The sequence below is a fragment of the Plecotus auritus genome (assembly GCF_963455305.1).
Source record: "Plecotus auritus genome assembly, chromosome: 6".
Lineage (NCBI taxonomy): Eukaryota > Metazoa > Chordata > Mammalia > Chiroptera > Vespertilionidae > Plecotus > Plecotus auritus.
The window spans coordinates 27038548-27066097 of record NC_137773.1 but is presented as its reverse complement, the minus strand read 5'-3'; the positions used below and the strand labels follow the sequence as shown (position 1 = coordinate 27066097).

General features: G+C 38.4%; 1 protein-coding gene across 1 annotated transcript; it reads right to left on the bottom strand.

The window, feature by feature from the left end:
• Positions 1-14: 14 nt before the first annotated feature.
• On the bottom strand, positions 15-15109 carry YIPF5 (Yip1 domain family member 5). Its single transcript, XM_080673821.1, has 6 exons — positions 14969-15109; positions 14277-14396; positions 8814-8986; positions 7839-7984; positions 5624-5805; positions 15-4108 (listed from the first exon to the last, which is right to left on the bottom strand). Exons 2-6 carry the CDS (start codon positions 14384-14386, stop codon positions 3946-3948), a joined length of 774 nt encoding a protein of 257 aa, XP_080529947.1. The 5' UTR covers positions 14387-14396; positions 14969-15109; the 3' UTR covers positions 15-3945.
• Between the last annotated feature and the right edge of the window lie 12441 nt (positions 15110-27550).

Below are 27550 nucleotides of genomic sequence, written 5' to 3'. Positions count from 1 at the left end.
AAAGGATCCCAAGTCAAATTTATAGAAAGGATTTCTTTATTAACTTTTGGTCAAGAATATGTTTGTATATTTTCAGAAAACAACTCCAAGACCATGTGGATTCCTGCAACAGAGAGGAATTGACAGGACTGCTCCAGCCATGAAGACAGAAGAGAAACATTCCAGAGATGGAAGACGCTGACAATGCCTTGCCATATTAGCAGTCAGCAGCTGTGTGTCGCTGCAGGTTGCCCAGGACCAAACCATAGAGGGTCGGACCTGCATTACCACCATTTGCCCACCATCCAGAACTGAAATATCATTGCTGACATGTACACATAAGGAACTGGTTGACATTGAAATTGGTACTCAAAAGAACTGTTGGCCCAGAAAGAAACTCACTACAGACTGATTCATTTGCCTTTCAGCATAACCATTATTGCTTGTCTCATTTTCGGTTCTTATAAGTGTATTTCTAGTATCACATGATCTCACTCATCTAGGGGAAATAATGAACAACATAAACTGATCAACAAAAACAGACCCGGAGACAGGAAAGCATCGATCAGATTGTCAAACCTCAGAGGGAAGGTAGGGGAGGGTCGGGGTGAGGTGGGGGAGAGATCAACCAAAGAACTTGTATGCATGCATTTAAGCCTAACCAGTGGTCATGGACAACAGGGGGGTGGGGGCATGTGTGGGGAGGGGTTTGGGATGGGAAAGGGGGAATGAGGACAAATATGTGATACCTTAATCAATAAAGAAATTAAAGAAAATACATACTTGCAAAATGTTAAGTACACAGTACTTAAAATCTACCAAAAATCATGTACTAAGATACATTTTTTTTTAATTCTCTGATTAAATGTCCAATATCAGGATAGTTAGCAATTTAGGTTTTATAGACTTTTGCATTACCTTTACAACTATACCTGAAGAATGCCTATTCCTACAAGCCTACTATACAGATCTTGAAAACACCCATTGGTAACATTACATTTACACCATACGAAAAATCAACTACATGAGCTTGCATACATTTATGCTTGCAATAAGTAACAAATAGTTTCAGTTACTCAGTGACAATCATTGGGTGAGCTGTTAGCTATCTGAGAGTGTCTCTAGTATTAAAAGGTCTATGTTTGTTTTTGCATAAAATAGGTCCTAAAAGCAAGCCAGATGCTCTACGTATTAACTAGAAAAACAGAAATCTATTCCCCAATGCTAGCGAAAAAAAAGTTACCATATAATAAACTTTTTGAGAGACAGTGTATCAGTTTCTAGAGTATGCATAAACATGATTACATATACTGTGTTTTTTAAGATAACTTTATAAGGGAAATTTTGTCTATCCATGACAGTTCATGTAACCTAGCAAACTCTAGAACTACACTCTTGCATTAAATGCAACTCTACTTTATGGCTATTTTGATAGAATAACAAGTTAAATATAAAATAGTTTTGCACCTAATCATTTTGGAGTCAAATAAAAGACAACCCAAAACAAAAAACTCTACAACATGGATTTAAACTAAAAATTACTTTGTTGGGGGGTCAGAGAGGCAAAACACACACAACAACCAACAGACAAAAAGAGAAAACACAACTTTGATTCATTTGGGAATCTGGGAATTCACTTGTTGTCTTAAGTCTAACCAACGAGAGAATTTAATTCCCAAAGCATCATCTACCCTGTTCATTAGGAAGAACTACACAGTATTAACATAAGGTGATCATTACATTTGCCTTAATAAGAATTATATTTATAAAACTCATAACTGAAAAAGGCAAAAAAGATACCATGCAAGGATTACAATCTATATATATTAAAGCCTAAGCGACCAGTTGACCTGTAGCTATGATGCACACTGACCACCAGAGGGGAGATGCCCCCTCGTGGTCAGTGCGCTCCCACAGTGGGAGCACTGCTCGGCTGACCAACAGGCACCAGAGCTGTGCTCATGGCTGACGAGCACAGTTGTGGCGGTGTGAACCTGTCCCACAGACACTCCCCCTGTGCGCCCCTCCCCCATCTGGACTGGGACCAAGATTGGGACTGGCATCTGGACTGACTGGGCGTGAACCCATAGCTGCTCCACGGGTATCGCCCTAGGACGGGCGCGCGGAGCAGCAGTGAAGCCTATCGAGTGGTGGTGGCAGGCACAGCAGGGCCAGGATGAGCGGGAGCACCTGGCCTGGGCTCAGGCTCCTCCCTGGCCGCCTGGCACTTCGTGCACTACTTCGTGCTATGCAGGATCAATGGGACGGTGGGCTGGAGCCCAACAGGCTGGTGGGTAAGGCCGGGCTACGGCGGCACGAGGTCCACTGATCCCCACAGGCCAGGCTGAGGGACCCCACTAGTGCATGAATCCGTGCACCAGGCATCTATCTAGTAGAAAATATTATTCTAGCCCTGGCCGGTGTTGCTCAGTTGGTTGGAGTATTGTCCTCCAAAAGATTGTGGGTTTGATTCCTGGTGGGAGGCAACTGATCAATATTTCTCTCTCTCCCTCCACCCTTCCTGTCTCTAAAAAGAAAACCAATTTAAAAATTTTAAAAATTTATTCTGAAACAATTTTGTAAATTTGAAAACCCAGCCATAAACCAAATATTACTGAGTATATTTCTCAAGGTCATTAAGTTTAATGAAGAAAACATATTCATATGACTCCAGAGATAAAAAATCATTATCTTCTTGTAAGAAATGTTTTATTATCTTAACCACCTTTCATTACTGAGAGCCAGCTCTAAAAAAGAACCATGACTATGTCAGCCTGGAATTTCTTTTTATTTAGTCTAAAAGTCTCTTTTTAAAAAGGCAACATTTTCCTCTCCATTCTAGCACCTTTCTCATAACTATAACTTAACTACTGAGGCAGTTTCTTCAGAAAAAGCCTATAATCAATATACAAGATTTAGTATTTCTTAGAGATTATTTGGCAAGAGAGCATGACAATATTAACCATGTTTAATACAAAGAAATAATGTTGTAACTCCAAGTAAATCTTTTTCATTAAATCTTTTTTTCCTGATCATGTACTAGATGACTTCTATTTTTAAAGCTTAGGATAAATTGGGACTATACATGAAAATCAGACCCTACTTAAAGAAAATGAGAATAGTAGTTTAGTAAAAGTAAACTTGACAACACAGTTAAAATTCATTGGGAAAATTTTAATAAGCATCAAATGCACTTTACATTGATAACTGCAATACTGAAACTGTGACATTTTAAATATTTTTTTCAAAAAAGGTTAGTGATTTTCTTTTTCCTGGGAAACATGGAGATCCAACTATAAGCATTAATGTGGCCAGTCTATGTCACTATGGTCTAGTTAATGCTAATATCTAAACAGGTGGTTACATTTCATGTCTATAATAAGGCAGACTGAACTTCCATATCGTTGAATTTTAGCAAAACTTCCAGGAGATAACTGAAAGGAATGTCAAATTTTTGAAGTGCAAACTCATAAACTCTATATTGCGATTACTTTTTTGCTTGAAGTGCATCCAACTTGAGAATACAGATTTTTTTTCCTAATTACTTGGAAAAATATTTTGCAGTAAGTCTTGTGTCTTCTTTACTATGACCTGGTTGTTTTTAAAAAAGATTATCAGCTCTGTGGTTAGTTTCCCACAGTTGATAAAAATTCTATCAAAAACACCATAATATAATTTAAGGAAAAACGTTGTTTTCAAAGGCTGCAGGAACAGGGAGGAAATAGCACTTCTTATTTGTATAAGCACAAACACTTAAAGCTAATCACTCTGCAGGTAAATCCAGTCTGGTATTCCAAAGTTCTATAAAAATGAACAAAAGATCCATGTTTACACCCACTGCTCCAATAGTTAAATGTTAGACCTGCGTGAGAGTTGCACTGTAGCAGTTTGCTGGTCCGGTTTAAGAGTTCAAAGTCCTTTTTGTGTATTTGGCCCAATGATGTCCACATTCCAGATAAATTCAGTTCAAAAAACAGAAATTAGGGCAAAGACTCCATATAACAAAGCACAAGGATATGCTACTAGAAGTTGCTGTCCTTCCATGGCTAATGCAGAAATAAAAATTTTGGAAGCAGAAAAACTACACCATCCAATAATTCCAGCAGTGAGAATGATTCCTACCATTCCTCTGTAACCAACAAGAAAAAAAAAAAAAAAAGGCAAAAAAAAAGACAGATGAGATTAGTTATGTAAGAATATAATAAGCAAGTCTTTAAAAAAGCATTTTAAATCCACATGTAGACATCTGTAGAAATAATCAAGATTCCCCTCACCCCAAATGTTCAAATGTACTTTGCAGTGAATTCAATGAGGATAAATTAACAATGTGATAAAAAATTCATTTATGAATACATTTTGCTCTTTTTAGCACAGGATTTTCAATCTTGGCACTACTGACATTGGGCTAGATATACTTTTGTTGTAAGGACTGTTCTGTGCATTGTGAAAATGTTCAGTAGCATCCCTTGCCCCCAAGAGTTGTGACCAAAATTGTCTCCATGTATTGCCAAATGTCCCCTGGAAGCAAAATCATCCCTAGTTGGAAAACACTGTTTTAAGTAGAAAATATCTTCTGTAGAATTCAAATATAAATATATCAATCTTAACAAGTGAGAAGAATGAAGCAATGTCTATACTGAAAACTTGAAGTGTTTTTATCCAAAGCAGGAATACTGTAAAGTCATCATCTTGCCAAATCTCTGGTATCAACTAGTTGATAGATACTCTTCTCTTAAAGCTCCATTGTAACTTACTAAGTGAAATAAAGCTTGCTCACTAGTCCTGTCCAACACTGGCCACAAGGAGGAGCTTGCACTGTTGAGATCACCTGCGCACTGGCCATGAAAAGGAACTTTCACACTTTTTAACCTTTCCTAAATTATCTAAAAATTACACAAATTTAAAGCTGCTTACAAGTACATCTGAGAATATGATCGATATATATAAAGGCCTAAGCGACCTTTACGACCGGATGACCGGCCGCTAGCTATGATGCGTACTGACCATCCGGGGGCAGATGCTCAATGCAGGAGCTGCCCCCAGGTGGTCAGTGCGCTCCCACAGCTAACCTCCTGAGGCTGGCCAACCTCCCGTGGTACCAACCCCTGGCCAGCCACTCGATCAGGACTGGGTGATGGGCCTGATCGCTGGCCAGGCCAAGGGACCGCACCTATGTGCGAATTCGTGCACCGGGCCTCTGGTAGGCTAATAGCCTTGTGCTAAAAAAAAGTTTCATTTTTCAGTTAAAACATTGCCAAAAAGAGAGTATATGTTTACTATTCACTCACTTAGCATATGCCCAACATCTTCAAAAAATCAGATATAGTCTAAAGATATCAGAAAATAAATATAATTTTTAACAAATTAACCTTTTCCATACTAAATTTAATATTTACTTTCACAATCACCACTGTTTATTTACAGACACTAGTAAGTGAACACAAAACTAGTGAAATTCTTTATTACAGGTCAAAGCAGAGATGGTATAAAAGGTTTTAAAATGTATTCTCAGTTTCCTCATCAATTAAAAAAGCATGTAGCAGTCTTCAGTCACAGAGTCAGTGATTTATCTCAAACCGATAGTGAGGTAAATCCTATTACACAGAATTGGTAAATCAACACCAAAAATAAAGATCATACTTACTGCAAAGAAAATATCACTGCAAAGCTGGAAAGTAGGATCATGGGAAGAAGACAATATCCAAGGACACTTGCCACACAACCAAATGAAACACCCGTCATACTCATTAAGTTTAATAAACAAAACATTCCTAGACATCCAATTGCACTGATCCCATATACATAGCCAAACTGGATTTTGCCAGCCTAAGGATAAAAAAAAGATTACAGGTCAAAGGGCATAAATAAATAAATAAACAAATAAATAAATAAATAACTTTTTGGCCTCATTTCACAATTTATGAGCATCAAAATCTAAAGAGGTATTTAACTCATTATGCAGAGAAGTAAAACAGAACAGATTAGCTTTTACATCTGATTCCTGGTCTGGACATCAAAATCTAAAGAGGTATTTAACTCTTTATGCAGAGAAGTAAAAACACAGAACAGATTAGCTTTTACATCCGATTCCTGGTCTGGGCATGTCCCCCAGGTTGTGGGGTTGGTCGCTGGTCAGGGTGAGTATGGGAGGCAACTGATCAATGTTTCTCTCTGACATTGATATTTCTCTTTCTTTCTCTCTTCCCCTCCTCCTAAAAAACAAGCAAACAAATTAAAACACACACACACACACACACACACACACACACACACACACACACGAAGTTTAAACTATCTACCTCCCAATATTTCATTTTCCAGTTAGTATTTGAGCTTGGCATGGAATTCAACAAATAGATACAAAATTATGGTATAGTAATACATTTCTAAAAAGACATCTGGCTGATTTTAAGCAAAGACTACAGAGAAAATGGAAAGCTAATATCATTTAAAAAAAAAACCTAATTCCACCAAAACTGCTCCAAAGCAATTTAATCTCATTGGCAGATGCAGCCATAATCTTTTTAACAGTGGAAATAATTTCATCATTCTTTTTATATGTGTTAGAGGAGCTAGGGGATGAAAGCCAGAGTACAAGCAGGAAGCCAAGGTTCTGTAGGAGGGAAGAAGAAAAGTGAACTGAATAACTAGGCAAGAGGAATAGAATAGAGGCACTGTTTTCTTTCTTTTTCTAAATTGTTGATTTATAAGTCCTTTGATCAAAAATAAACAAACAAAAAATTAAGACAGTAAAGGCTAGGTAAATTGCAGTTACAGTACCATTTGTCAAGCTATGTGAACATTGTATCCAGGTCACATTATCATTAGAATCAGTCTTCAAAGAAGCGTTCAAAAGTTACTGGTTTTTTAAGATTTTTAACATATAAAATTCAATTGCAAAAATGCCTCTATAAATTATGCTAAATGGGAAAATCCTCAGGATTTTTGTTAGACTAAATATTTATTTGTAAATACTTGATTAAACATGTGGAAGTCTGAAAGGGCTCAGCTGAGTTCATTGATAAATCTGTTCATATAGTAATAATAAACCCTCACATGTGCACAGTGTTTTAAAATTTTAAATGTGTTCTCACAATCTTATTAGGTAGAAAGCACAGAATTATCTATCAGAGCTCAAGGACAGAGTAGGAGTACTGAGTTCATGCCCAGCTGCTCTGACTAAAAACCACATCTTCTATTCATTACATCATTTATCTCTCCTAATTCAGACACATTTGAAATAGAAAACAAATATTAATAATTACCTTTACAACTTTTCATTTTCAATATGTTTTAACATTCTTAGGGAGATGGGAGATAGGACTAAAACTTGTTCTTTAATGTTTCCATTCATTAAAAGTCAAAATAATATATACAATGGACACAGACAACAGGGGGGTAAGGGCATGAATGGGGGTGGAGGGTAATGGGGGAATAACAACACATATGTAATACCTTAATCAATAAAGAAATTAAAAATATATATATATGTATATATATGTATATATAGGAAAATAACCACCAGTATCCCAAGGAAACACTATCCAAAGTCTGGAAATAAATAAAAAAGCAATAGGCTAAAAATTTTTTTTATCAATCTCTGAAAAGAAGGGATTCTTTTGAAGAAACAAAGCCACACATTATTTATTTATTTTTTGTTTTGTTTTCTCCTAACAATTGGATCACTTATTGGAACAAGAAATGACTTCTCAATATGTTATATTACCCATGGAGATATGATGAATAGGTATCAATTCAAGCAAGTCAGAACACAACAAAGATTTGATGTATAAGCAGTCTTGGTAGAACATTTAGAGAGTTCTTTAATATCACACTGAGAGCTGAAACTAAAAACTTACCAGTAATAATGTGGCTCCAAAGGCAAGGCAAAAAACCATGGGTCCTGCCAAATCAGTCTCATTCATGATGCTGCCATCTGCTACTTTTAATGGATGTAACACAGTTAGTGTTTTTTGCCAGATGTGGTCAAAATTGATACCTAATTCTAAAAGAAAAGAAAACAAGGAAATTAATTAGGATTTGGGATATAACATTAGTTTACGTTAGACCAGGAGACAAAATGAAACACCCAGCATTAAAAGAGGATCTAGCAATACCGATACTACTATTTGGTAAGTCCTCAAAACCAGTCCTTACTGAGTAGGTGCTTATCCCACAAATAACCAATTTCTGGTTTTGTGCTGGAAAAGGATATGAATATGATGAAACAGACACTCTCAGCTATGACTGCATAGCAAAAATTATATGGACAAGTTTAATAGCAAGGTGTCTTTTATCTGGGGCTTCAGGAATACCTGAAGTCCCCATGAAATTGTACACAAAACTATGTCTTTATTTGTTCATTTTTCTGGCAAGTGTATTCAAAGCTTTCATTATATTTTCAAAGGGTATCAAATTCCCCGTCCCCAAAGAAAATGTCCAGAACTACTGCTTTATGGGTTTTGGAATACAATTTGAAAACCACCATTCTTTTCAGTGATGTTACTAGTTCTGCCAGCTTATTTTCATATAGAATAACCAATACCATGCCATTTCTTTTAATATCTTCCATAGATAGAATTTAATCAATATGAAATGAAAGTCGATGCTAATATACTGACATACTTTATTATCACTTTATAAAGATTAAAAATCTGGTCCCTTCTGGCTCAATGAGGTTTCATACATAATCTGTTCAAAATGGATCACTTAGCAGAAACCTTTTTCTAAAACATCATTCTTTTGAAAGAAAAGACAACTTCTCTAAACTAAGATTTATTTTACTAACCAGCTGAATACTATAAAATACTATCAAGTGTTGCAACCAATCTGACCTTCCAATAAAGGTGGCTCATCCTCAAAGCTGTTTCCATAGAATGGCTGAGGTGTAGTTGGAGTAAATGTCTGAGTTGGCTGGAAAATCTGCCCGGTGTATGGCTGTTGTGGCTGTATCATTTCTGGAGGGACATAGCGACCTTGTTGCGAATAGTCATAGCCAGCATACTGTCTGTAAGTCAAAGTAAGTTACATTTATCAAAATTATGTCACTCCTAACAGCTAATATCCCTGACAGCTAGAGAATCTTAGTTATGCAAGTCCTAGGACATCTACCTTGCCAGTTTTTACAAATGAAGGTTGATAATTACTAAGATCAAACTGATCACCAATAATAAATTGTCTATGTTTTATAGAGAAGGTTCCTGATGATGCCAACACTCCCTGACCCAGCACTTAGGAATTTTACAAACTATTTAACTTCTAAACAGTAGGAAATCCACAAATAAAAACTTAAAAATCTTTTCTATTTTATTATACAGTAGGTCCTCATGTTATGTCGGAGATCCGTTCCTACTGCGCGATGTAATGCGATTTTCGCCGTAAGTCGGAACCCATCTACATAAGCACCTACGTCACTCACATGGAGCACATACACAGCAGTAATGAAGTGAAACAGTAAAAAAAAATTTAAAAGAAAGATAACAATTCCTGACCTTTACTTGTGGTAAATAAATAATAAAGAACATAAAGCACATATGTACATACGTCGAAATGACGGAACTTTTTTTTTTATAAATAAATGGGAGATGGGGACGTAACCAGGAAATGACGTACGTTGAGTCCAACGTAACCCGAGGACTGTCTGTATATAAATATAGCTATGTCTAAGACTATGGATGAGTAAAGTGACACTGTATTTTAACAATCTCGTTTATGTCTGTCTGATTTAATAGAAGGCAGCTAAAAATTATTTTATCTGCTTCTACACTCAATCTGTTGTGATATATTGTTTTAGCTGAAGTATCTGAAGAAAATCTAGTGTTGTAAACTTGCAGTTGGAAAATAGAGTATTTTTAAGAACCCTCTGAGATTATCAAGAATATTCCTTTTGATATTACATCAAAATTCAAAGCAAAGTGGTAGACTTTTAAATTTAAGTTGAAACATGAAAACTGAAGCAATACTAATGATGTTTTGTATTCTGTTTTATCAGAATACATTAATCTGTTGTCTTATACTTTGAAAGGATTCATTCTTTAATCATGTGTGATTTTGTAACATCATGCACTGGCCATTTAGAAAATATTAGTATACTCTCATTTCTCTTCAGATCACATGAATCTTTTACCTTAAAAAATATTAGTACTGTATGAGTTATGTAGATGTTCTAAATATTGACATTTAATATAAATTATACAAGGTGGGGCAAAAATAGGGTTATAGTTGTTCATATGGAAAATATCTATAATAATGAAAGTGTAATTTGCTAATTAGACCAGACAGCCAAATGATCTTCTGGATGTCCTGCCAGACGAAGCCACGGTGGTGGGGGCCGAGGCAGAGGCTGTTAGGGGCGATCAGGCAGGCAGGCAGAGTGGTTAGGGGCAATCAGGCAGGCAGGCAGAGTGGTTAGGGGCAATCAGGCAGGCAGGCAAGTGGTTAGGGGCGATCAGGCAGGCAGGCAGAGGGGTTAGGGGCGATCAGATAGGCCAGTGAGTGGTTAGGAGTGATCAGGCAGGCAGGCAGGCAGGCAGGTGAGCAGTTAGGAGCCAGCAGTCCCGGTCCCAGACTGGGAGAGGGTGCAGGCTGAGCTGAGGGACCCTCCCTCCCCCGTGCACAAATTTCATGCACCAGGCATCTAGTAATTAATAAATAATAATAAAAGAAATAAGAATAAACTGTTTCCCCAAACTCACAACTGTAAACCTACTTTTGCCCCACCGGGAGTTCCACCAGGAGTTCGACTAGGGGGTGGGGGTGGCCAGCCAACCTCCCGAGTCTCCTATCCTTCCCCCCTCCCACGCCCCCTGGCTCGCCTGCCCTACTCGCTCTGATCGGAGAGGGCTGGCCAGACACCACCCGTGCACAGATTCAGGCAGGCAGATGAGTGGTTAGGGACAATCAGGCAGGCAGGCAGAGGGGTGCACCGGGCCTCTAGTCTAATATAAATATAAAAATCACATTTGTTAATGTCACCACTGCTCTCATCAGAAAAAATAGTTAATTATTGGGAAGCTGACAAATTCATAGTGATGGAAACAAGTTTTTCAAAATCTTCATTTTTGCCTGAAAACACTAATTTGATCATTGACCACACATATTGTCAATTGTTTTCCTTGAAGTAACAGGCTCATTTCATTCATTTTTTAGACAATACCTGTCAAAATACTCAAGTCTGAATAGCCACAGTTTGTCTGTCAGTTGTTCTTTCCAATAAAAATGGTTTCCATGAAAAAGCAGCTGATTCAGCTTGAGACTCAAATTGCACAGGGCCTTTCCAAGAGATAATCATTGTACTTCAGTATGAAGTAGAAGTGCTTTATGACTGTATCCCATTTTATCACACAAAATACTTTAAAAATATGTGTACTGAAGGGTCAGAATATAATAAAACTATAATTCTTACTCCTTCATCAAGGGCATCATTAAATAAAGTTGGTTCTCCCACTCCCTAACAAGTGTGTGGCAATGAAGAATACAATGATTATTAGAACGATTTGATGCCTTTGTCCTAATTCATATTTGGGTACCAGCAGTTTTACTGAGCATTGCTTTTGCAACATCCGTGCAAAAGTCAACACACCTAAAAAGGTAAATAATGTCTTAGTATTGTTATAAAAAGTTTTGACCTTAAAAACTCTCTGAAAGGTCTCAAGGAACCTGTTTAGACTGCAGTCCATTCTACAAAACACTGATATAAACCCATATAAATTTCATGTAAGAAAGAGAAATGCTGCAAACAAATGATAGTTTCAAAGGTGCACCACCATTCCTTCTTCAAGATCCAAGGGAGAACGACAATATCATGAAATATTATTTCTTTTTGCTGGCAGGATCTGGTCAGAAAAATTCCTGACTTGCCTCTGCTAGCTTTAAAACATAGTTTGATAGACATGATCTTTGTGGATCAACACTTTTACAATAGGAGAAGCAGCAGAAAGCAAACCTGGTTTAGCACTCATAATCAACAGCAAAGACAAAGCCTTTTAACATACTGGGTTGGCTACTTAAGTTCATGAAAATCCACAGATAGTATATAAACGTATTACCAGTTAAGTCAAAGATAAAAACTTAGGAGCTTTCAATACTTAAAAAAAATATGTATGGTATTACTACATGTCTTAGAGGCCTATCTAGAATGTGGGTCCTGGCCAAAAATGACATTCATAAAACTCAACAGATTAAGATTAAATAGGCTTTGTTTTTATTTGTGTTTTATATCAATATATGAATTACATTTATAAAGTACCCATAAAAAAAACTATGTAAAATGTTAAAGCCAACTTCATAGGGAAAATGCAAAACTATAATAAATAAGTCAAATTTGAAGACAATCCAAGTAATATTTTATTCAAATTTACATTTTCATCAATAGATATGTTATCAGCTGATCTTTGTTACTAAGTTAACAAAACAAAGTTTTATTCGATAAACTGAGATGGACATTTAAAATGTCATTAGGTACAGATTTAATTAAAGGTTCATAAAGAAGTAGAAGAGGCCGGTTTTTCTTTTTAAATAAAGCTCAGAAACACAATTACTAATAAAGCATTAGGATTCTTGTTTTCCTAAGCATCACCTATAAACTCATATTCATTAACTGGCATAATGGTTATGTAAGAACCTGGAACAAAACTTCTTTACTAGTACTGGAGCAATGGTACATAATTTGGTTGGAATGAAATTGTGAGAATATCTAAAACTGCTCTGAAAAACTGAAATGAGAGGTAAAGTGGAATGATAAGTTATACCTTAAAGTAATGCAAACATGAGCAGGATAGGAAAGGAAGGCAGAGACAGATAAACCCAGGAGGTTGCAACTTAAATGGCATAATTCTGCTGAGTCCAAACACCAATACATATAATTTGGTTAAAAAGAGGCATGCATACAGAGCAGATTTTCCAAAGCTCTATAGCTGCAATCTGGCTAATCTTAAATTCATTTGCCCTCTCATACATAGAACAAGCGCAAAAAATATATATATAGGTAAATAAATGAATAAAAATTTCACAAATTTTTTTTCTGATTCTGTCCAACTGAACAAAAAAGATAAATCCTCAATGATATGTAATTTAAGAATTTAACAGAAACAAAAGTGACTCACAGAGAGAATTCTTTCCAAGCTCACTCCCATTATGGGTTCACTATGTTAGGTTTTTTATTGTGTGTGTGTGAGGGAGGGTTAGACTATATCAAAATAAGCAGATTCAAGAGATCTACAGGTTGCAAACATAACAGACCAGACTATGAAGCTGCATTTGTTTCTTTCTTGGTTTATTTAATATTTTGGGCACTTTCATTCAGATTTATGAATTCAAACAAATACATTCTAGCACTACATGTTTCTCTCAGACTGACTAGATACACCATCTTCCCTTGCCCTTATCCTGTGCTAGTCTTCAAGAGGTTTTTAATTCATAGCTCACAGGTGAACATCAGATGACACATAAACTGTCTGAAGTCATATGCACATGTATGTGGATATTTCAGTGCATGCACATATTTCTCAGAAACAGGCCCATAGTTTTGATTAGATTCTTAAAGGAATCCTAGATGATCTTAAAAAATTTCCTGATATATAGGAAATTCCTTCACTGATTAGGAGGCTGGTAAGATTATCCTTAAGATCCTTACAAACTAAGGATATGATGTCCTGATAGAAAACCTTCAGTTATTTTTGCCACAAATAGCAGGAATTATTAAAAAAACATTTTTTAACAGCTCAGGGCTGAAAGGCTTTGAGTCCCCCTCTTCAAGATGCAACTGGCAACTTGTGTGCCAAGCTTTTAGTATAAGTAATAACAAAAATGCCTATCAATTGCTAAATGAAAATCACCTGATGATTCATAATGGAACCTTACACTGTTTAATAGTGTCACTAGCACTTCGACTAATGTTGATAAAGTCTGAAAGTTGGACTATTTTAATTATTTAAAAAGCCATCAAAAGATTTTAATTTTTAAGTGGTTCTATAGGCTAAGTAGCCTATCTTCTAAGTATCTGAACTCCTTTCCATATCTTAAATGATGTAGAAATACTGTGAATAGAGAAAGCCCTTCAACAATCTACTTTTCCACCTACGTCACAACTGAAGATTTTGCACAAACTCTAAATAGGGCAATCCTTTCAAACCCAAACTAGTGTCACAGTTCTCTCCCGAGGAAGGAAGATTATGAAAAATCAGATTCCTGATCAGCAGAGACAAGTTCACACATTCCGTTTCAGGCAGAACCAAACATTCTGGGCACATGCTTTCACTAAAACCTTGATAAATAAATGGCCAAACTTGAAAAGTTACTTGCTATAGGGTCCTCCACTTCCTCCATAATCATAGGACTGCTGTGATTGGTCATCGATGCTGTAACTTGTCTGGTAGAAATCCGTGTTTAAGTTATCAAAGCCTGACATTGCAAATGATCTGCAATAGAAGAGAAATGGGAAAGAGTGCTTATGCTCAAGATCCTACTGAATTCGTTCCTGATACTTTGCTCAAGCAAACAAGCCGAAAAGGCAGCAAATATTTCTTCTGAAATTTTGTGAAGCAGCATTTGGAGGGTGGGGCGGGGAGGAGGTATTGGGGTGGCTAAGGAAACGCCTAACCAGGAGTTAATTAGGGAAGAGGGGAAAACTTCTAAGTCCAGGCCAGGGAAGGTAAGTCCACTTCAAGGAATGATAAACCCTGGGTTAGGGGCGGGGTCGTGGGAGGAGTGGCTCCACTGGGTGGAAAACAACAAGGACCACTTTTCATACCGAGGCTGGGATTTACAACTGACAACGCGGCTGCCTCCTCGCAAAGTAAGGCCTGGGCCTGCCAGGAAGGTGCAGACTCCTGGAAGGCCGCGCCTTTGCTGCAGAGGCCGCGTCACAGCAAGGGCTTGCAAGGGAGCGAGGGTTTGAGGAAAGGACCCGACGGTGCCGAAAGGCGGCAAGAAGCCGCGCCTCACGGGGGTGGGGAGAAGCCGAGCAAAGCCACGGACCTGGGACACTCACCAAACGCCAAGGCGGCGGCAGGAGCTCCCGCGGCGCCAGATAATCCCCCCAGGACTCCGCTTGGTACCCTGAAGAGGCCCGTTGCTACGTGTCACAGGCCAAAGAACTGCTTCCGGGGCACGCCCCGCTCGCGCAGCCGTGTTGGCCGATTTTGCTCTGATTGGTTGAACACCAATGGGGTGGGGAACCTGATACGGTGCATGCGCAATATGGACCAATGAGAAGAAGAGAAATACTTCCGGCAGCCTGGTTAACGGTAGAGGCGGAAAAGCGCAGGCGCAGCAACTGTTAATCACTATTTGCGTGGAGGAGAGTTCGGAGAGGTCGCATTCGCCTTGGCGCAACTGTAGAAATGCTACGGAGGGAGCCTGTCTCCTGTCCACCAACTAACGAACCTCGGTCTCCCTGGACTTAGTGTGATCCAGGCACTCTGCTAAAGAGTTTATGTGTATTATCTTTACCCTAATGAGGTAGTTACTCTCTTTTTCTCCTATTATAGGTTAGGCTGTTAAACGTTCCTTTAATAACATTGAGTGCAATGTTACAGGACAACTCTGCCAGCTGTGCGAACTGCTGGGGATACCGTGGAGACTATGGTGAATGTAAGCTAGATAGTACTGCTCACAGGGAGTTGGTGAGAGAGGGGGATAACCAAACACATATAAATACTTGTGAAATTGTTACTGATATTCTTATGTGCTTCATAATTCCTTGAAAGGGTGTAGCAATCATCTGGGAATAAGAATCTGAAAAGCCACTATGAGGAAAGTGATCAAAATAGTGACCAGGAGTTAATTAGGGAAGAGGGGAAAACAGGAAAAAAGAAGGAAAAAGGAGGGGAAGAGAAGAGCATGAATATTTCAGGCTGTGCAAGGCCTGGGATTAGAGTAAACATGGTGTAAGGAAAGGTGTAAATCAAGATTTCTCAACCTCTATATCAGGGGTCCTCAAACTTTTTAAACAGGGGGCCAGTTCACTGTCCCTCAGACCGTTGGAGGGCCGGACTATAGTTTAAAAAAAAACTATGAACAAATTCCTATGCACTGTAGGCCTGGGACCAGTCGGCTGCTAAGCAGGACAGGCAGCGGCACCCGACGGGCCGGATAAATGTCCTCGGCGGGCCGCATGTGGCCCACGGGCCGTAGTTTGAGGACACCTGCTATGGTTATCATTTTGGTCCAAATGATTCTTCGTTGTAGAGGGCAGCCCTGTGCTCTATGGGAGGTTTAGCAGCATCCCTGACCTCTACCCAGTAGATGCCAGTAGCATCCCCCCATCCACCTTGTCACAACATCAGGCTTAGGAAATGACTGGTCTAAAGGAAGCCAGGGTGACTGAAGTAGCGAGTGAGGGGAGCCACTTTAGAAGTGAGGCTGAGCTACAGGCACACGCCAGAATATCTTGTCTTGTTGGATTCTGGTGTTGGTTCTAAAACAACAGGGAAACCATTGAAGGTTATGACTGATGAGTGACATAGACTATTTTCTTAAAAAAAAAAAAAAAAAAAAAAAAAAAGAAAGAAAGAAAAGGAATTGCTCTGGCTGCTGTGTCAAATCACTTTTTCAAAGTGGAGAAATCCTAACTACCCTAACTCCAGATGCCATGTTATTAAGTAATGAGCAGAACTCTCTTCGGGATTTATAGTGCTAATGTTTATATCGAGAGCCATTGCGTTGTGTGCTGGGACCAAAATCCTGACAAATCTGCCCATTGCTCTGGAATGGAATTTCCAAAGGAATGATAAAATTTTATTGGCTAAAATGAAACAAAGAAGTAAAAATAAAATAAGAACACATTCCCCTCCAAACAAAAATAGCAGCAGCAAAAGAATATAAACCAAAACACCAAGGACTGTACTCTAGAGATGAACAGGCAGCTACACTTTGAAGTTTTCTACTGCATTAGAGAATGTCTGAAATATTCGTCCAACTATTTAATTTACCACCTTTTAAAAATAATTTTAGAATGTATTGACGTCGGTACCATCTGTATAACTCAAGATAGACTGACCATATATCCTGATTTGTTGGAGATTGTCCCATTTTAGGCATGATTTTCCCAGCAGAATTATTAATATGATTCCTTTTTCACTCTCAAAAATATCCCAGTTTGATTGATAAATTACATGATTGTACTCTCTAAGCTACATTAGCTATGAAGCTGAGTTTCTAGTCATGAACAATGACCTGTGAAATTCTCTGTTGTTCAATAATCTACCACTTTATCTACTTATGATTGTGATCCTTTCATTGAAAAAATTTCTAGTCTCTCTGTTTCTCCTGATATATTTTTTTAAATATATTTTATTGATTTTTTACAGGGAGGAAGGAAGAGGGATAGAGAGTTAGAAACATCGATCAGCTGCCTCCTGCACACCTCCCACTGGGGATGTGCCTGCAACCAAGTTACATGCCCTTGACCGGAATCGAATCTGGGACCTTTCAGTCCGTAGGCCGACGCTCTATCCACTGAGCCAAACCGGTTTTGGCTCTCCTGATATTTTTATTTTTTCCTATCCAAAAGAAATATTACTCTCAAAAATGAGCAAAGTGCAAGAATGACTATTAAAATGAAATAAGTCATACAGGAAGACAAATACCATATGATTTTGCTTATATGCAGAATCCAAAGAACAAAATAAATTAACACACAAAACAGAAACAGACTCATAGATCCAGAGAACAAACTGATGCTTGCCAGAGGGGAGAGGGGTAGGGGGTTGGGTAAAAAAGGTGAAGGAATTAAGAAGTACAAATTGGTAGTTACAAAATAGTCATGGGCATATAAAGTACAGCGTAGGGAATATAGTCAGTGATATTACAATAAGTACGTATGGTGCCAGGTGGGCACTTGAAATATCAGGGGGATTACTTTGTAAATTATATAGTTGTCTAACCACTATGTTATCCACCTGAAAATAATATAAAATAATATTGAATGTCAACTATAACTAAAAAGTGAAATAAAAAAGAACATGAACATTAATAATGTTCTAATTAGGAATGCATTGTTGGATATAGATATTATTCAAGTTCTGCTTCTGTCTATGAAAGCAATTACCATATTTGTTGGATTTTTTTTCCTCTCTAGCCTCTGCCTTCGTTGAGAAGCCAAGAAAATTGAGTCACGTGATTAAATCTTCCATATTGTTTGACGTTGCATTATAAGCCAAGGTACCCTGTAGAAGCCTCTTGGGGGTTTTGAGAACACCAGTGAATTTCACAGCTAGTCAAGTAGGTCTTTCTTTTTGGAAACTTCATTTACCTATCTATCATCTATTTATTTATTTATTTGTTATACCTCTGCACCCCAAAAGAGGTTGCAGTAAGTTTATAGTAAAGAAAACTGGAGTAATTGATAAATGTGCTGACCTCTGTTAGAGTCATTGAGCAGACTTCATTAGGAATACAAAAACTCACCCAGGTGAAGAAATGATGGACCAGGAAGTGGGCTTGTGACAGCTGTCTAGTCCTTCCCTGGAAGCTAGTGTATGCCAATTACCAAAATTGTAACAAAAAAAGTAAAATAATATCCTTTAATTAGTTTGATAATCATGCTAGTATGCATACTAACACTTTTACATGCTTCAAAACATTCCTTTTTTTTTTTTTCAGTGAAATTGTATTTAGATATTTTAGAATTACCTTCTTTTCCCTTTGTTTTATCATAAATATGTCCTGGGGAATTGTGCCAGAAAGTTATGGCTTGAACATGGGTAATTTTCCCCTACTTTCAGCGATATCTACAAGCTCCAAATAAGGTAGGGATTTGGCAGCTGTGAGGGTATCATGTCAAGTTCCACAATGAAACCTTATAATTATGGTAAAACCATTGTAAGTGCTCAAAATATGTTTTCACTACCCCTGGATTATTAATTATATAACCCCATGTCCCAAATATGACAAATATATTTTCCCCAAATTATCCTTTATCCCTTAGAAAAAGTTTCCTCATCAAAATCTGCTTCTATTATTTAAATTATTTTACTCTGAATTATTTTACTTTGGGAAGACAAAACTCTCAACGGCCTCAAGTTGTTGCCAAAAAATTTTTTTTCGATAATTTTTAAAGTCATACTGTATTTTCATTGTACAGATCACAAATATCATTCTAAATAACAAAGACATTTATATTAGGTGAATGGATACTGTGGTTTGGAATACGAATTTCAATTACATTAATGGAAATTTTATATCTCAAATAACTTAGAAGGGGAGATAATGTAAAAAAACAACAACAACATCATCAGAGGACTGGGCCCTAGTGAGGGCAGAGCACCTGTGCCAAAGATGCAAATGAAGCATTTGAAATACTTGACAGCTCACACCTATGCATACTTACACCTATGCAGAGCCAGGCACGGCTCTAAGAATTTTGCACCTTTTAACTTAATTACTTTTCCTAGCAACCCAATAAGGTAGGTACTATATATATGACATACAATGAAACTGAGAACAGAGTAGTTACATAACTTGTCAAACATTAGGCTAGGAAATAGTAGACTTGAGGTTTGAACTCAGACAGTCTGGCTTCCAAGTCCTTGTGGTAAACCACTAGATTGTATGATTTTTATTGTTATCTTATATAATAAAAGGCTAATATGCAAATAGACCGAATGGCCAAACAACCACCAAACAACGGATCGCTATGACGTGTGCTGACCACCAGGGGGCGCAGGCAGAACATGGCAAGCGTCGGCAGCGGAGTGTAAAACATGGCAGGCGTCGGCTGCAGCAGGATGGTGGAGCAGGTGAGCAAGGGTGCCAGACCAAGGTGAGGTGCTGGTTGCTATCATTGGGTTGCGCCTCTGGTGGATACTGAAAATTCTTTGCTCCTGCGCACCACAGTCCTGCCCGGTGCTTGCACCTGCTGTTGGTACCGGCCGTGCTCACACCTGTTGCCGGCACCAGAGCCACCACTCACATGCCCTGCCAGCACCCAGCGCCCGACCCGATCGCTTGGCGCCATCAGCGGGTGTGAGCAGCAGCTGCTGGGCCCAATCTCCCCTCAGGGCTTCTCCACCTCCCCTGCTCCTCAGGGGTGATCAGGAGCAGCAGCTGCCTCTCGCACCTGCTGCCGGTGACGGCCCCACTCGCACCCACTGCCGGCACTGGCTCTGCTCACACTCACAGCTGGCACTGGAGCCACAGCTCACGCCCGTTGCCGGCTCCTGGCACTGGTCCCAATCGCTCGGTGCCGTCTGCGGGAGTGAGTGGTGGCTGCCGGCTCCCATCGCCCCTGAGGGCTTCTCCACCTCCCCCTGCTCCTGAGGGGTGATTGGGGCAGAGCTGCCACTCACACTCGCTGCTAGTGCTGGCCCCAATTGCACCGCACCATCAGTGGGTGTGAGCGGAGCCGGCACTGTCAGACATGGGAGTGGCAGCGGCAGCAGGAGCAGGACCATGGTGGGAGGGGCCGGGTGGGGCTGCGGAGGATAGACTGAGACCCTCCCCTGTGCTCACCGCAGCCTCGCGGCCCACAGTTCCTTTCAAGGTGCACGAATTCGTGCACTGGGCCCCTAGTATATGTATATACACTAAAATTGCAGTTAGTTGTTAATTGTATCTATGTCCCAAAGTGTGTACATATTCAAGTTGATAAAAAAAAATTTTGTAATCTTCTCATTGGGCATAAGACAAATCACCTAATATTCAAGTTTACCTTATATTAGTCATGTAATCCTATATAATAAAAGGCTAATACACAAATTGTCCCCTCTGGAGTTCCACCAACCAGGTGTTCAACTGCTCGCTATGACATGCACTGACCACCAGGGGGCGGCGTGGAATGAAAGAAGGCCCCAATTGGCTGTGATCGCTGGCCAGGCCTAGGGACCCTACCCATGCACTAATTTTGTGCACCGGACCTCTAGTTTAATTAATAATGTATAGTAGTTAATAGTGCATGTTTTGGGGCCACTGCCTGGATTTACATCCTTCCACTTATTAGCCTTGGATCTTCAGTAAGTTACTTCGTCTTTGTGCCTCACTTTTCTCATGTGTAAAAGCAAGTAGTAGTGTCTGAGATAATGCATGTAAGGCTCAATGCCTACGTATAAAGAGTTCAATGAGTTCAATGAGTATTTGCAGTTATCAGTGCTGAATTTATATGGTTACAGAAGCAGTAGGATTTTGTCAGCAACCAAATGGACTTTTAAAAAACTGTAATGATTAAACTTGAACAAACTATGCATTTATGAGATCACTTGCACACATTCACTCTGATGTTTCCCTGATGATTCTGTATTATTCTATTATTTGCCCCTTGGTACTGTGGAGTGTATTAAAAGTATGTTTTCATCTCTGTGTCAGATTTTCCAAATTGGGTTTGTCTGCATTGTACATTTAAGTCTTACAAATACCTTTTGATAGCACACACTATTGGTTAAGAATCACTCTTATGTTACAGTAGCTGTAATTGAAAATTGTGGTCAGTGCTAGCCGTATTTGATTTTTCTTGGTGTTTTTATATAATTTCAAACAGTAAAGAAAATGTCTTCATCTGATTGATCTGCCCAAAAGAGTCCTGCTTTATCTTCCTTTCTCCCTTCTCTTTCCCCAACACATGGAATTTATCAGGAGACACTGCATAAGATGTATTGCATTGTATAAAATATGTTTATTTGCAAAGAAAGAAAATGGCAGTGTCTAGTCATATAAAACTGTTGCCATAGACATTTTAACATATGATATTTCTGAAAATCATAGAGGAATCAGGTTTTATTAGACTCAGTGAGAGAGCAGCCTAGAAATTACTACGAGTGCAATATACTTCCTTTAGGCAGTTCATCTTTTATATTTTTCAGTTAGAATTCTTCATGACCCTCTCTGTTATAGACACTTCAAGCTACCACTGCTTATCATTATAGTTTAACTCTTTGCTGTTATAAAGAATGTCATGTTAAACTCTATTTTATTATGAGATAGTATTTATCAGGCTAGCTATTGCTGCTCTGGGAGCTTTAAGCCAGACAAATTTAAATATAAATTGTAAACATTCTTGGTTTAACTTTATATCTTGCCTTTTGTAGTACACATGCCTAAGGTACAGGATTCTAATTTTTCACTTCCATGTGATTTTCACGCTGGTAGTTTTGATGAGAACGGTGTCTCACCTGAGGTAAGTCACTAGACGAGAGAGTGGCCATGTGGGAGCCATGCATCCTAGCCTTTAGCCCAGCCGTGGGCAGCAGCAGCACACCCTTTTCCTAAATTGTTATTCTTACTTCCCTTCTTTTCTGCGCCAGAGGATGCACGTTCCCTGAGCAGAGAATACTTACTGGAGAGAGCAGGTTGCTCCATCTTAACCATGATACTTTTCATGTACTTAGATATGACTTTTTGTTAAGATTACTAATTATAATACTAATCAAAACCTTCCCTAAATGAGGATAATTTTATAAATATCAGAGGCATGTGAGATCAAACTTATGATTTTCATTAAATTCTGCAAATTAAGGTCTGGAAGTCATAGACAAACATTTTTGCCTTTTGATTTTGCATTAAGCAGTCAAGATGTTTTGGACTCTCCTACAGTCCTAAATTTGCAGAATTTAATGAAAATTACAAATCCCCTACTGTCCAAGATAATGAATTTTCCCACTGGAAGTAAATATAAACATTTATTGACTCTTGCTAAGATTTTATTACAGAAAGATTGACATCATTTAAAAAAATGGTTGATTTTAGGTTTATAAATATTTCTTTCCTGGACTATCTCTAAAAGCTCTTCCTGTTAACTCCAAAATTGACTTCTGTACTAACTATTGTTAACATATACTCCTTCCCAATCCCTGGAAATTAAATGTGTCAACTTCACATTAAAATTGGGAAAGGGCCCTAGGAGATTAGCCTACATTCACTGAGATATATTTGAAGTGAACAAAAATAGACTGGTCTTCATGGACAAATCAGGACAGCAAGTGCCTCAGAAAATTACCAACACACCCCTTGTTTGACTGGATTCACATAATGGAAATTAAAGGGAATCAAAACGGACCCGAACCTGGAGATTATTCACTCCCTACCCACTGATTTTACAAGTGAGGATCTGAGACCAAGAGAAGTGAAGAAATCTATTCTAAGACCTAACTGTCACATGCTGCCATGACATTTCTGACCCTCACAGGGTCCCAAAATCTAGCCATGAGCTCCTCTACTCTTGCCAGATGTGCCCCCTACCTCATTTGGAAAAGCTCCCTACCAGCCTGGTTCCCTGATCAGCCACACTAGCTACACCCTCACCTGGTCCTCAACTTAATTGATCTTACCTTCCTATAAGCTGGTGAAATTATTCAAACAAATCATATCCCCCCAGGGGAATCAGGGCTGATCCCATCCAGCTGATGCTACAAAGTCTACCTCCCATAGCCCCTGCTTGGTCACTCTGTTCCGGAGTGCAATCTCCATGTGGCCCTGCAGGGTTTGTGCTGTCCTCTTCATAGGGGGTATGAGGGTGACAGGTGTCATATGTTCAGCCAATCACTCCTTCAGCAACAGGGTAAACAGAAGGTGTTCAGAACAAGGGATTTGATCAATTTTACTATAAGGTAGATACTTTATTATCCTCAGTTTACACAGGATGACATGGAGGCACAAAGAGGTAAGTGACTTGTCCAAAGTCGCATGGCTGCTGAGCAGTAGAGTTAGGATTTGTACCTGGGCAGTTAGCTTCAGAGATTGTGCACTTAACTAAACATTATTTTGTCTCTTTGACACCCACTCAATCTTTTTTTATATCACCTACATATTTTTTGTGTTATCTTCCTGGATACCTCTTCTGTCTAAGTTTGGATTTCAGGTAACAAAAAATTAAATGCAAATGATTGCATTGTAAGAAGTAATTCATTATCCCCAAGGACACAGCTAGCTTCAGATATGTTTGAATTTAGTAGCTCAAACAATTTTATATCTTCCAATGATCTCAGCAAGCATCCTCAATCACAGCTCTTTGGCTCTGATGGAGCCCTGTGCCCTTTGCTGAAGTAACCATGGTGGCAGGGAGCATGAACGCTCTGATTGATCTGCCCAAAAGAGTCCTATGCCCACACTTGGAACAAGGGTGACATCAATACAACCTGAACCACAGAAACTCGGCCTCAGGGAGGGTTGGTCTCCATGCAGTATTACTAGACTCCCATTCACATTTTATTGGAGTTTTTTTTAAAGGGCTTTGTTTTTATCCCTTTTGGAACAAATATGCAAGCAATATTACTGTTTCTAAGCATGTTTTGCTTATAATGGTTTGTGTAATAATAAAAGCTAACTTTGAATTAGTGCTTTCTATATACCAAACAGTGTCCTAAGTATTTTACATATATTGCTCAATTATTCTTCACAAGAACTCTGTGGGGCAAATGCTCTCATGTACTGATGAGAAAACTGAGGTGCAGAAGCGCCTGAGTGTACCTGGAAGAGACTGTGATAACTCACCCTCATTGATCCAGTTTAGAAGTGGTACAGCCAAGATTCTAACTCAGGGAGATGGGTTCCAGAGCCTCTTCTCCAGTTGCATCATAAGAAAGGTTGCTTGTCATGTATAGAAACTGAAGCCCACAAAGAAACAGAAGAATTTATCATTTATGTCAATGCCGGATGATCACAGTCAGTAAAGACCTCAGGGACCCTCAGTTGACCCCTCCCCCCACCTTACACATAATAATTAGGACTTACAGTAGGACCTAAAGTTTATAGATAAGGAAAAATATAAAAATATGTAAATTAATTTTCCAAGGTTGTGCTAGACAGTTTTTATTTTTTACTTTATTTTTTATTTCATTAATTCATTTTTTCAATATACAAAATAAATATATTGCCAGATTATAGATAAAAAGTAATCAGCTATTTACAAACAATAAAAATTAATATTTCAATGAAAATGATTTTAAATATAATATTACATGCAATATACAATATTTCAAGAAAATATTTTAAATATCAAAACTGTACTAACAGTATAACATCACAAAAGTTGTAGGAAATATTAAAAATCTGCAAATAGGGTTACTTCTATTCTAAAATAATTTTTTCTCTGGCTCTATTTTTGTTCATAAGTTTATGTTGTTCATTATATTCCACACAGGAGTGAGATCATGTGATATTTATCCTTCTCTGGCACATTTCGTTCAGCATAATGCTCTCCAGGTCCATCCATGCTGCTGCAAATGGTAAGAGTTCCTTCTTTTTTACAGCTGCATAATATTCCATGGTATAAATGTACCATAGCTTTTTTAATCCATTCATCTGCTGATGGGCACTTAGGCTGTTCCAAATCTTAGCTATGGTGAATTGTGCTGCTATGAACATAGGGGTGCATATATCCTTTCTGATTGGAGTTTCTGTTTTCTTGAGATATATTCCTAGAAGTGGGATTACTGGGTGAAATGGGAGTTCTGTTTTTCGTTCTTTAAGTTGTAGGGTTAAATAGTTTATTGCTGATTTTTCTTGTTTTTTGAGGTATGCCTGTAGCCATGAATTTCCCTTTTAGGACTGCTTTTGCTGTGTCCCAGAGATTTTGGGTTGTTGTGTGTTCATTTTCACTTGTTTCCAGGAAGTTTTTGATTTATTTCTTGATCTTGTTGGTAACCCAGTCATATATATATATATATATATATATATATATATATATATATATATATAAATAAAAGGTTAATATGCAAATTTGTCCCCACAGGAGTTCAACTGGGAGACCAGGAGTTTTGATCACTCGCTGTGATGTGCAGTGACCACCAGGGGGCAGCGTGGAACAAAGGGAGGCCCCGGCCGGCAGCTGGCAGTCAAAAGGAAGGCCCCAGTTGGCAGTTGGAAGGCCGTGATTGGCCCTGATCACCAGGCAGGTCTAGGGACCCTACCCGTGAACGAATTTCATGCACTAGTCGTATAGTTGTTTAATAACACACTATTTAGCCTCCATGTGTTTGAATGTTTTGGGGTGTTTTTACTGTAGTTGATTTCAAATGTCATTCCACTGTGATCTGAGAAGATGCTTGATATGATTTCAATCTTCTTGAACTTGTAGAGACTTGTTTTGTGTCCTAACATGTGGTCTATCTTTGTGAATGATCCATGTGCACTTGAGAAGAATGTATATGCTGCTGTGTTAGGGTAATATTTGGATATGAGTATTGCTACTCCAGCTTTTATATTCTTTTCCATTTGCATGAAAAATATTTTTCCATCCCTTCACTTTCATCCTGTGTGTGTCTTTTGTTTTGAGGTGGGTCTCTTGTAGACAACATATAGTTGGGTCATGTTTTTGTATCCATTCAGCTACCCTACACCTTTTTGATTGGAGCATTTAATCTGTTTACATTTAGGGTTATTATTGAGAAGTACTTATTTAATAGCCTTTTTAATTATGTATGGCTAGGTTTCTCTCTCTGTTCCTTCTTAGCAATCCCTTACAACAATCCCTTTAGCATTTCTTGTAATACTGGATTGATGGTGATGAACTCTTTAGCCTTTTTTTTTTTTGGTCTGGGAAGCTCTTTATTTGACCATCTATTTTGAATGATAGCCTTGCTGGATACAGTAATCTTGGTCTCAGATCCTTGCTTTCCATTACCTTGAGTACTTCATGCCATTCCCTTCTGGCCTGTAGAATTTCTGATGAGAAATCAAATGCCAGCCTTATGGGAACTCTTTTGTAGGTAACAGGGTTTTTTTTTTTTTTGTTGTTGTTGTTTTGTTTTTTTTTTTTTCTTGCTGCCTTTAAGATTCTTTTTTTGTCTTTAACTTTTGGTCTTTTAATTATGATGTGTCTGGGCATGGATCTGTTTGGGTTCTTCTTGTTGGGGTCCTTTGTGCCTCCTGAACTTGTGTGACTTTTTCTTTTACCAGGTTAGGGAAGTTTTCTACCATTATTTCTTCAAACACCTTCTCTATGCCTTTCTCCCTTTCTGCTTCTTCTGGCACATCCACTATTCTAATATTGTTACATTTCACATTGTCCCACAGCTCCCTTAAGCTGTCCTCCTGTTTTTTAATTGTTTTTTCTTTTTATTTCTCTGATTAAGTGATATTTTTCAACCCTGTCTTCTAATTCACTGATTTGATCCTCAGTTTCCCCTAATCTGCTGTGTATTCCTTCCAATGTGTTCTTTATTTGTGTTATGTCCTTCTTTTGTCATAGTTACTATATCTTTTTTTCATGCTGTTGAGCATCTTTACCATCATTATTCTGAACTCTGTTTCAGATAAATTTCTTATCTCTGCTTCATTTATCTCTTCTTCTGGAGAATTCTCTAGTTCTTTCATTTGAGGTTGTTTCTTTGTCTCCTCCTTTTGGCTGTCTGTTTGCGTTTGTGACTATGTATTAGGTAGATCCTCCGCCTCTCAATCTCTGGTTCAGGACAGTGTTTCTGACTATAGATCAGGCAAAGACTCAAAGCCTCCAGAGACAACCTCTGCCTATAGACTGATAGGATTCTGACTTTAACTGCCCCCAGACAATCGTCCTTAGGTGTGCTGAGAGTTTTTTTCAACAGGGTAGGGCAGTTGCTTCTGCCTGGAGGCTAATTGTTACTTTTAATATCTTAAGTGGCCTCAGTGCTAGGTGTTTACCAATAGGGTGTGTCAACTGTCT